The 12,813-nt window shown below is 30.9% G+C and overlaps 1 protein-coding gene across 1 annotated transcript; it reads left to right on the forward strand.

Moving 5' to 3' along the window:
• Positions 1-507: 507 nt before the first annotated feature.
• Positions 508-11,120, forward strand: LOC134278787 (multiple epidermal growth factor-like domains protein 10; the record flags this gene model as incomplete). The annotated part of the gene is made up of 8 exons (XM_062761071.1): positions 508-532; positions 727-867; positions 1,329-1,433; positions 1,848-2,003; positions 3,965-4,168; positions 6,434-6,568; positions 10,177-10,308; positions 10,980-11,120. Coding segments are annotated over exons 1-8 (1,039 nt in total), but the record flags the coding sequence as incomplete, so codon positions are not given.
• Between the last annotated feature and the right edge of the window lie 1,693 nt (positions 11,121-12,813).

A 12,813-nucleotide genomic window follows, 5' to 3' on the forward strand; every position in this document is an offset into this window, starting at 1 on the left:
CTCGGGCTGATACAGGATGTGATATGGAAAAGGGTATGTATTATTCTCTATATATATCAGGGTTTAACTTAGATATATCTGAACAATTCCAGTTTTCAAAAGTTATTTTACAAAAAACCTTTGTGTAGAAAACATAAAAAAAAATTCTTCCTCCTTGGAGTGCTATTCTTATTTCTATATTGATGTCAGTGAATCTTCACCTTGATAAAAACAGCATTTTTAAAAAGTACTCTGCAGTATTGTCTATATAAAATGTTACTTTTAAGAGAGAGAGAGAGAGAGAGAGAAAAGAGAGAGAGAGAGAGAGAGAGAGAGAGAGAGAGCTTACATATTGTTCCCCACAAAAATTTCTTATGCATTTACATTTTAACTTGTGTCTTTCTTTTTCGATTTAGCATGTACTCCTGGTATATATGGTCAAGGAAGTGATTTCATATGTGGTAACTGTGTTGATAACAGTGTATGTAATAATATGAATGGCTTTTGTCCTGGAGAGTGTTCTCCTGGATGGAGGGAGATAAATGTGATCAAGGTATGTTTCATAATCAATGAATGAATCCCTATTAGTTAATTGACCTTTTCCGTAATTTGATTGTATGTCATAAATAAACATTCAATATTTAAATATTCAGATGGAATACGGTCAGTCATTTGCTTTTTTTTTTTTTTAGAAACTTCTTCATTAACTAGTATACCGGGTTATTACAAGAATTATTACTTTCATAGTGTGTGAAATTGGATATTTTGGACTGAATTGTAAGTCGCCATGTAGCATCACTAACTGTAAAGACAGTACATCATGTGACCATGTGACCGGAGGATGTCAAATAGGCTGTGTTGAGGGTTGGGTCGGGACGACCTGTAGTGGTAAGGCCCTTTAGTATCTATTGAACAGATATTGATATGAACGAGATTATTTTTTTACTGTTTTATTAAAGGCGGTTTCAAAGGTCATTGATTTCCATGCAAATTACTTATTTTATATGAAAAAAATAAACTCTTGTAAAATCACAGCGGCATGATTCTATTGAATTCAATACATTACAATAATGGATTAATGTCGCTAGTTATCTGCTTAATTTCTTTTTAAAAAACAAGCAAACAAAAAATTGGCAAATTTGTTTCAAGCTAAGATGAAAAACATTCAACATTTCTAATCATTACATTTTTTTAATTGACCAATATGTTACATGTTGTGAAGGTGTCAATATGATAAATGACTTTAGAACAGGCCACAAGAATAAAAAAGATATCATAATGTTTATCATAGAGTGTGATGGGCGCTTCTATGGAGAAGAATGTAGAATGACGTGCAATGAATACTGTAGGGAAAAGGCTTTGTGATCCTTCAAGAGGTCAATGTCATGGCTGTGTTGATGGCAGATCCGGACTCTTTTGCGAAACAGAAGTTGTAGAAAATAATCCCTTAACAGGTATATGTGCATGATTTATTCTCTTTATTTACCAAAATAAAAAAAAATTGTTTATAATCGATCATATCCTTTTTTGGTGGATGGGGAGGAGGTGTTAGTTTATTAGTTAACATTTTGAATACCACTCTTTTAAAATATTTTTGACAAACATTGTCCAGTAAACTAATTTTTGTTCTATATCAAGCAAATCTTACAATAAATGTTTGACAGATCTTTATACATTAAAATACGTTTCAATACACAAGCAATACACAAAGGAAACATTTTTAAACATATTCAGCTGTATAATTAGTTCCAAGAATATCATCATTGCATTAAAAATCAGATGGGCCGAGGAAACATGCAAACTTCTTTTCATTATTCAAGTTTGTTTTTAAAATATTTCACATTTTTTTTTACTATATCTTGTTACAGAAACTACTTCACTTGTGATAGCAGTCGTCATTTTATCCTTGTTTATAATCCTAATGGTCGTGGTTTTTCTTGCCTGCGTCCTGAAGAGGAAATGCCAATCCTCCCATTCTACTAATGCAGGACAAGATTACGAAACCACCCTTAGTGCAAAAGACAGTAATGTGTATAGTCAAATTCAGCATGTTATGCCCAATGACAATGTTGGGCTTGAGCCGTTTCACTATATGGAGTTAAATAACACACATATCAAAGCAAGGACAGAGTACTTCAACCTTAGTTCTAATCCATAGCTTCTATAACCACATGCAATTTGTAGGGAATTTGAAATCAATCCCTGTATAGCAATATACAATAAACACGCTTATAGTGAATATGCCTAAAATGGAAATGTCGTTTATAATGAAGTTAATTTCAGTCTCCTTTGGTTTAAAATTATTCCGTAGCTAGAAGATATAACGAATTACCTTTAAAACAAAGAAAAATTCACCGTCCCAAGTTAAAAGACTGTTTGATTATATTGTTAGAATGGGAGGAAATTCTTATTAACAAACAATATCGCAAAATATCAAAGAAGCACTTTAATAAATAAAGATCAAAGAAAATTTAAAAAAGGAAATGTGAATCATTCAAATCAATATCTTTATTTCTTCCCTGTAATTAATAGTCAGATAGGCGTTTGGAAGGTGTTCAATTGCAACTTCTTTGATGTGAAGGAAATAAGTCATAGGTAAGGGGAAAAATCACATTCAGTATGCTTATATTTAATTTTCACGTCTGACTCAATAATTAAAATCATAAATATACTCGAAATAGTTTTGTACAAATTAAACATGAATCAGGTAGTATGTTACCTTTCAACCTCGTTATTGATGTTAAAACATATGTTTTTTTTTATTTGTTTAATTTAAAAAAAAACGAATCATTAGAAATTCGCAAACAGGGAATAAACTATGATCCGAAAAAGAAAAACAGATATGGGGAAATACTCCTTCTTGGATTTATTTTTCCCTTGAGTATATCTTATGATTTTCAATTTGCCATATAATTTAGAATCAGTTGTAAGTTTCAAATAAGGAACAGAGATTGATATCAAAAGCCTACAAGCAATATATTTCTAAGAAGAGGAAACTATCGGATTTTTGGATATAGGTGGATGAAAAAATAATGACCACTAAACTGAATTCTCTTCGAAATATTGATCTATTTATAACATATATTTATTTTCTCATATCATCATATTTCTCATGCATTCTAGTTGAAAATCTCGAAGTGGCAATTTAAAAGACAATTGGATAAAAGTGTTACTTAATTTTATTAGAAAACCTCATCTGAAAAAAAATCACTGCATCCTTAAAAATTTTCTTAATAATTTTTACGTAATCAGAAGGAACTGTAGTTTTTATTATGCTTAAAATACTATCAGAGAAATAAATGGTGAAATGATGTTGACCTTGATTGAGTTTCCTCTCTCGTATATGTGACAAAAATATCGAATTTTGATTGTTATTTTATATTATATTCTATATTAATATTCTATATACTATATTTTAGAGTCCTTTTGGCATAGTTTTGTTTTTGTTAATTGAGACATCTGTGAGATATTTGGCAGGTATTTAACCACTATCAAAAGACATATGCTAAGGCATAAAATCTATTTTCATTTCCTGTATTAAAGTGTAGGTCGATAAAAATATATTTGTTATTTTTTAAGTCACTTATATTCTAGATACAAAGCCTTTATACCCCGGGCCTTGTAAATTAATGACAGAGTATATTTGCAAACAAGACTGTTATGTTATACCAAAAAGTGTTTTACGTACAAAATGATGACTTTAAACTATGACACACTTCAAAGGAGAGAAACTTTGTAAATTCATTGCGGAAGTTTACCTCTTTATGACGACACGTATTATTTTTAAATATGGACTCCAACGTATTGTACATATTATTTGTCTTTTGCCAATTCATTGACAAAGCTTATCTTTACGGTAAGTTTCTATTCATTTCTATACATAATAAAGTCTTAATTGACCAAGATAAAACGTATCTTTGAAAGGGTTTTAAACTGTTAATATATGATATAAGGTCTCAAGTTGTTAATTTATTATTTGACAAAGAAAACCTCGCCTTTAATAAAACTGTGAGAGTCAGTAAGAGATACAACAATGACTACTTTGCACCAAGTAAGGTTGTGGACGGAAACTGGAGTATTTCTCTGCTGCAATGCGCACTGACAGCTTCCGGCCAGAAGGAGGCGTGGCTAACGATAGATCTCGGAGAGAGAAAAAATGTTGCATCAATAACAATGATTCATGGGACTTGTAAGTATTTTGATTTTTTAATTTTTTTTTTTCGGAAATAAAATTTAATATATGTAATTCATGAAATATTACGTTTAAGTTGTAAACCCCCTTTTATGAAAATGAAAAAAATGAGTATTTTTATATTTTATAATTGTATTGTTCCCTCCTGATGCACGTGAAACACAGACGGATTACTATGAGTTTGTGAAATTACAATCGATATTACCTGTAAAAGGAAGTTCTTGGGGGTTAGGGGTGGAAAATGGGGGTTGGGTTAAAATTACTTGTTTCCTAATGATTTCTAAATTTAAAAATACACACATACATACACAGACACACACAACTTTTTTCCCCCAAATTTATAAATCAATCTCTTTTTATTCTTTGAAGAAAAAGTCATGTTTCAGATAATCCATTAAGATATATAAATAAAGATAAAAAATCAATCAAATATGTTAACTTTTAATAGAAGTTTTTAGCATTAAAGACCATCCAGGCATAACCCTTCCTCCCATTTATCATTCTGAGGTTCAGGCTTGTTTATACATCTTGTTCTGACATAAAGCAAATTATGAATTTACAAAAATGTACATTTAAGGAAAGTTTAATAGCAGGTGTCTCACCTTTTTCATGTTTAATTCTAGGATATGGGGTTGACCCCAGGGGCTCATGAATGAATGCCAGATTATGATTGACACACTTTTGACAAAGATCCCTATTGTGACCATTACCAGTTTTAGGGAAGGGGACGACCTTCAGTGGCTCATAACTTGAATATTCAATTAATGCATACTGTTACAAGGAACAACATTGTGTTAAGGAGAGAAGTTTCAATCATTTTCGAGATAAACATATGATTTAATGAGGTATCAGATGGTGCAGTTGACTTTTAGGGATCATGACCTATATTCAACTTAATGTGTCATAATACAATTTCAGATGGCTTAGGGGCTTTTAAATAGTGAATGTTATTTGTCTGCATTTGATTTCAGAAAGTTGAAATAACCCCAGGAACGTGCTTCAAAGCATAACTTGCATATAGAATCCAATTATCTAAATGACTCTTTCAAATAACCACCTGCACCTCAGGTGATCTTACCCCTTTCTCTCAGAGACATGTTTTTAATGCCTCTGCATTGTTCTGTATACTTGTCTGAATCTTTAAAAATATTAAACATTACGTATTTATCGACTGTAGTGGGTACTGTTCACTTCATAAGTTAGTCAATTTCAAACACATTAGGAATCATGATAATGCTAAAGGTAATAATGATAAGATGTATGTATACCATAAACAATCCAATTATGATAACGGAAAAAGTAGTGCTCGTAGTGAGACAAAATTCCCACCAGACGCAGGGATATTCTAAAACTAGAGGTACTGTGAGCAATGAGCTCACTAAATAATACATACGCCTCCCACATGAATATAATGGCAGTGCCCATGTTTTGCTATGGGAAACCCTAAATATGTATTGGATCAAAAAGTAAAATAGGAGGTACACAGTGGCAATATGTAATAACGATTCTGTAAAAGTTTCATCAAATTTCATTCAGTGGTATGAGAGGGGTTGGGCATAAGAGATTCGTACAAGAGCATAACAGATGGACGGACGGACATACCGATTACTCTATATCCTCCTGCTTTTCAAGCGGGGGTATAAAAAGTGTAAAATTTATATCAAAATTCCATAGGATTTTTCACCATAGCAAAGGGTTATCTATTCCATATCTACAGGAAAACATTTGAAATGTTGGTGGTCGGGGTTGATTTTTTTTTTTTTTTTGCATACATGTAAATTAGCGGGTGTGGATTTAGAAAGGTAAATTAACGACCATTATCAACCATTATCCCTGGGAAAAAATTGCACAATTTGATTATTTCACAAAGTGGCGATTATGAACTCTAAATTTAGTCATAAACGCTATGAACTAAAATAATAATATTTGTTGTTTTAACAATAAATTTACAAAAGCCAATTATGAGCCAAAAATCAGAACACCCCCCCCCCACCGTATCCCCTACCCCCACCCCCAAAATCATTAAATTCTTTAATATCAGGCAGGTAATGAATTTGGTAGATGAGCTTATGAATAGGTGTGGATTTTTCCATCGTTACGCAATTACGAAGGAGAGTGCATTTAGAGCTTCATTGCTGGTGTTACTTTTTGATGACAGCATGTGGTTTGAATTGCTTGTTTAAACATAATTTGATGGCACCTTATTTTATTAATCTTAATTGGAACTTTTTAACTTAGAGTATAAACATACGTTTTTAACAGTGGGTTTCGGTTCTTCCTCAATATCATCTTCTGTCTCTGGTCTCAAGCTGATGCTGATGGAGACGGGCCAGTCTATACTAGCAAACCGAGGAGAAGAATTTGTAAAGTATAGCTTTGATGAAACAGTGCCAGGTCGTTTGCTTGGCATGGGGATTTCTACCGTAAAGATAAACTTTTGATAAAATTGTATGAAATAGAAAAAAGAAACTCAATATTGCGATACATTCTATGAGTGTGGCATGAAAATCGTACAAAATGCGATCTCTCGAGAATTTCAATGCCATGGATGATCATTAATATTCATATAAGGGGGACGACTTTGGTTTCCATTGCGCAGCATTCGCACATCATTATAAAATAAAGTGTCTTTACTGTTTTTAAAGAATTTTTTCACTTAATTTAAAAGAATTTAACACAATTTAAAAAAAAATTCTGGTGAAAAAATAGAATAAAAAATTTTATATAACTGATTTTTAAAACGATTTTCCATTTGATTAGGTAGATTGACCTTGTAATGATCCGTTTTGTGTTTATGATAACGTGAAGTTCTTAAAGAAGGGGTAATAAAAATGTTATAAAGAAAATGTCACAAACATATGCTCCTGAAATTTAAAACACAGAATTATCCAACATTTTTAATTTTTTTTTTGTATAAAACATTTGTTTCCGTCATATTTTACGGTACTCTGTAAAGTCAGGAAAATTCGTTAATTTTTGGCATTTTGAGATGCCCCCTCTGGAAACAAGACGGTAGAATTTTGTGTTTCTTACATATAATGTACAATTTGATATTATTCATCATATATTATAGTTTGAGCAAAAACTCTATTGTAGTGTTTGTATAATTTGCTTTTAAGTGCGAAAAATTAGCACTTTCCTATATTATCCTATATAGTAATTGTAGCTAATTTTGAGATGGTCCCTTAAAAATATATTTAGTGGGATTTTCCTCAAACTTGCGTGTGCACCAAAGTCAATATTAGTTATATATGGTGTTAAAATAAAGAGTTTCGCTATTGTAGTTTTCACACAATAAAACCATAGTCGGCCCCATAAAGGATTTTCACCAAGGCAATTCTTGACTCAATTTTTGACAAAAGCTCTAAATTAGAAACTGAATTGTCAAAAGAAAAAAAAAAGAATGGGGCAATGGAAAAAAACATAAAAGAACAAACAATTAAATGAAAAAAAATGTTTATGTGGTACATTTAACATTTTATTGATAAAATGTACATATTAAAATGTCTTTGTTTTAAAAACAAATATATACATGAAAAATTTAAAAATTGAAAATTAGGTACATCATCCTTGTATTACAAATTTTCATCTTTTAATCTTACATTTAGTAGGAAAATTTCCTCTTTTTGGTATTTTGAACGCTTTCTTTAAATGCAAAAATATAAAATGGTCTCATTTAATTAGTTCTTGAAGCAAACCAGGTCTTGAGAAAAATTTCCTTTATTGCCGTATATTATTTCCGTATGAAGTTCTGTTCTTGTCTTATTATTTAAATAAAAATATCTTCATCATATTAAAAAAAATCTTTTTTTTTAGCGATAATCCCTCTTACACGTTTTATGGAAATGGCTCTTTTGCTCAATATTATGATAATGTGTTGAACTGTGAAGGGAATGAGGTTAACATAAATACATGTCCAAAAGGAATAAAAGGTTGTCCATCAAAGGAAAGTGTAGCTGTAAAATGTAAAAGTAAGATTGTCTCAATATTTTTTTTTACTGTAATTTAATTTATGAATTCCGTGTCTGAAATTTTAAGTTTGTTACACTGTATATCTGAGTATATTATTAAAAATTCTAAAACAAATATTTGAAATAATAATATCGGCATAACTCGGTAGATACGAGGGTTGTCCCGTAAAATCGTGGACAAAGCGTTTTTCTCGAAAAGTAATGGGCGCAGTAAGCTGAAAATTTCAGTAAATTTTTATTTATCATATTTAAGTGCATGATAATTTTTTTGATAAAATATAGGCAAAAATAAAGATTTTATTATGCTTGAATGTGCACGAGGTATTGTCCTACGGCGCACGGTCAAAAAACCAAGGTTTTATTAAAGAATACACGAGTTTGAATTCAAAATAAAAGTTTTAAATACATAAGATTTGGATTAAAATTATCCTAATTCAATTCCATTATCAATTTTGTAGTCTTTGTAAAAATTTTAAGGCATTTGCTTAATTTTTGGCAGTTTCTCGAGCATTCGAAATGGGAAAGTGGTAAACACAACGCACGAAAAATGGCGACGTTTTATGACGTTACGGCGCACCGGAGAACAGTTCAGTTTTATGTCGATGTTGTAATGACACCTTCAGAGACTTGAAATGACCATAGAAGAAAAAGATTATAAAAATATTACCATATCTTAAGTATACAAATGAAATAGGAGTTTTCTTAGCGAAGTTTTTTTGATCGAATCCCTGGGGAGTACAAAACCTACGGACAAACTCCTAATTTAATAGCAAAAGACGCTGTCACAGTTAATATGAGATTTTCTATTAGTTGAATGATGGTGAGAATATTGTCCGTAACCTTACTAATAAATCTTCAGAAGATCTTATGAGGGTGCCAATTGGTTCTTCGACTGTTTATGGAGACTAAAGAATGTGTATCAATGAAATTCCTAAATTTAAGTCGGACTCATCCAACTTCATTTTCAGCAAAGATAAACGTGATGCTTTTTTAGACACTTTGACGTTATAATCCATGCGCTTGTAAGGTGATACAATACATGGCATAAAATCTCATAATTTGTTTATTTATGCATATATTTATCTGAAATTTGCTGTGTATATTACTAACATATGTACTAAATAATAGTGAAAATTTCAGAACGCAGTGATGTTTATTTTTCACACTAGACAACTTGTCCTACAGTCATTTTACGGGACAACCCTCGTAAATTGGCAAGGTCATGACTATCCTGTATACCATTGATTGTTAGATTTATAATTATTATTATTTTTTTTTTGAATTTTTCTATTATCTTCAGAGGGCAATACCTTGTCTGGATTTTCTGTATATGTATCCAATACAGACGATTGGAAGTCAGGCTTTCTGTGTTACCAACACGACATCCAACAAATGCCACGTATCAAAATCATTATTGACTGTGTCACTTCCGGTCGCTACGTCACTTTTTACAACACTAGAAAGTCTAAGTCATTTTCAGGTGTTTCTGAATATTCATACATCAACGCTTGCGAAATTATAGTTAATGGTAATTTTCATTTTCTAGTTCATAGAGGCCTTAACAATCTTGATTTTGAATAACTTTCCCTCATATGTAAATGCAACGTATTTTGCCTTTCGTTTTATTTCGAAAAAATTACATATTACATGAATATGAGTTTAAAAATTAGGGAATTTGAAATGCAGTTATTCTTAACAGTACATGTTAAACTGAAAATTAAATTTTGGTTTGGTATTTTTAAAAATGATACATCGATTGAAACTATCAAGTATTATGCTATAACAAACCTACATTTCCCTTAAGAAACTGATAAAGTAGTTACTTCGTATAAATACATTCAAGCACTGAATTAACTTTTTTTCTGGACAATTGTGTTCGTAATGTTCTAATAAACTACATTAGATTTAATATAGTTTCAAAGAACACTTAAGTAAATCAATAAAAAGGGTTAGTTATTTTATTTGATAAATCGCTCTCAAATGAAATAGTGCTTTACTTGTTCTGTTCTATATTTTGGTTTTCCTAAATTACAGGATGTGACTTGGGATTTTATGGTGTTAACTGTACTCAGTGTCCAAGAAACTGCTTTAATAACTCATGCCACTTTAAAACAGGAGAATGTGTTAATTGTATAGCTGGATACATTGGGGCAAGCTGTGAAACAGGTATTGTGTATTCACTTATCCACTTGTTATACAATGTAATTAGGATATTTAATTATCCCATTGCCAGTGGATACGCGCTTTCATGCTTACGGTTTTTATGAATTATTAAGGTTGGCTAGTAATAAATTTATTCTAGGGGGCTAAGCACTGTGGAAATGTATAGTGTGAGAAAAAGCGCCAAATATATCCCATAAAATCGAAATTACCGTAAAAAGTTGAAAATTAGTTTTCTGAAAGATGGATAGCACACACAATATCGTGTGGCATGCCTTAGCTGTATATGAAAATATCAATTAATATTCTTCCTTAATATTTGGAACAATTATTAATTTACTTGAGTCTTCCTTTTTGGTCAAGCATGTTCGCCTGGTCGTTATGGTCATGGATGTGCGTTTGTATGCGGTAACTGCCTTGATAACAGTGAATGTAACAATGTAAATGGGGTGTGTGTTGGTGATTGTTCCCCTGGATGGAAGGGAAGATAAATGTGATCAAGGTTTGTTTCATAATATATATATATAGAAATACGTACATATACCTATACGGTTCTTCATTTTAAATAATCAAGTGTAGGGCATGAATACAAACTCAATATTGAAACATCGAGAGGGAATTAGGCCAGTCATTTGCTCATTCATTTAATACAATAACAAATATCATTATTTTTATAGTGTGTGAAAATGGTTACTTTGGTCTGAATTGTGAGTTGTCATGCAACATTCCTAACTGTAGAAACAGTACATCGTGTGACGTCATCACAGGGGAGTGTCTTGAAGGTTGTATTGAGGGTTTGGCCGGAAAAACTTGTACTGGTAGGCCCCATTAATATTTATCAAATGGACATTTATCTCAAGGGGATCATCCCGTGACGCAAATTTTCATAGGCGAGTTCAGAAGTTACTACAAATTTGTTTTTCTAACATAAAAAAATTAAGCATTTTAAATGATTACTATCATTATTTTATCCACTGACTTCAATATTTCTAGGAAATAATTCTTTTTGAAATTATACTAAAGTGTTTTAAGGACAGATGATGCAAAAATTTTTTTCTCTGCAAAGAGACTTAATATCATGTCACAGGTTTTGAAAAGTGGATAATTATTAGAATTTTTTCTCCTAAGAACTGGAAAATGAAATAGACATGGAAAATATTGGTAATGTTTCAATAAAAAACAACAATAAACAAATCACACACTCAGTAAAGGTTTACAGGTAAAAAAAAATCAAAATATGTAACCTTGTTGCTAAAAGTGTATTATAAAATTAAGAAAAATATAGCAAGCCAGGTTAATTTGGTTAGGAAAAGCAGAATGGTAAAAATCAGCCTACGTAATATTGCTGATTTTTGTCATTTGTTTTTCCTCATTCAATTCACATGGCTTGGTATATTTTTATAAAGATTAACCTTTATATACATATTACATCTTTAGCACCTAGGTAACATATTCTGAAATTTGTTTTCACGAATAAACCTTAACCGACTGTTTTTGTCCAAATTTGTAATTTTATTGAAATATTGCTAATATTTATCTAAGTCTATTTCATTTTAGTTTTTAAGAGAAAAAATCTAAAAATTATTCACTTTTCTAAAATTGTGACATGATTTTAAGTCTCCTCCTCCAAAAAAAAATGTTTCAATCACTGTCCTAAAACCTGAAATAAAATTTTAATTCTTATTTCAAAACTTTTACTTTTAAAAAATAAATTTCTTCAGAATGTGAGGGGAACTTTTATGGTGAAAGATGTAACATGACATGCAGTGAATTTTGCAAGGATGGAGTCTGTATTCGTACAACAGGTCAATGTAGAGATTGTATTCATGGCAGATCCGGATTTTTCTGTGAAACAAAAGTTACAGAAAATAATCCCAGTGCAGGTACCTTTTCTTTTTACCTTTAAAAACGATAATATACGATTTTTTTTTCATGAAATTATTTAATTATTTATTTGTTCATTTCTTAAATAGGCTTCATAAATTATATTTAATACAGCGCTTTATTATCATTTTAAATCGTAAGTGGTCTGTGATTTTTTTCTTGTAAAATATTTTGCTCTTTATCTAAAATATAGTCTACAGATGTAATCCATTCAACAAAAAGTAAGTAATACTAAAAAGAATTGAATCAGCATCAGATGGAAAAGAGATAATCCTTTGAAAAGCATCATCTAAAGTTTATTTTAATAATGCTTCACAGTTCATTTTATATGATATCTTTTACAGATAGTAACATTTCCATAACTGTGATAGCAGTCGTTACATTATTTGTATTTATTACCTTGATGTTGCTAATCTGTGTATTGAAGAGGAAATGCAAGTCCTCTCATTCAAACAATAAAGAACAAAATTACGAAACCATCATGAGAACAAAAGACAGTAACGAGTATAGTCAATTTTAGCACGACATTCCTAATGATAATACTGCGATTGAGACGACTCATGATATGGAGATAAATAGCACAGATATCACGGGAAGGACAGAGTACATCAACTTTGGTTTTAAGCC

This window comes from Saccostrea cucullata, unplaced genomic scaffold (genome assembly GCF_032062105.1).
Source record: "Saccostrea cucullata isolate Sc308-1 unplaced genomic scaffold, CSIRO_AGI_Scuc_v1 ctg15577, whole genome shotgun sequence".
Classification (NCBI taxonomy): Eukaryota; Metazoa; Mollusca; class Bivalvia; order Ostreida; family Ostreidae; genus Saccostrea; species Saccostrea cuccullata.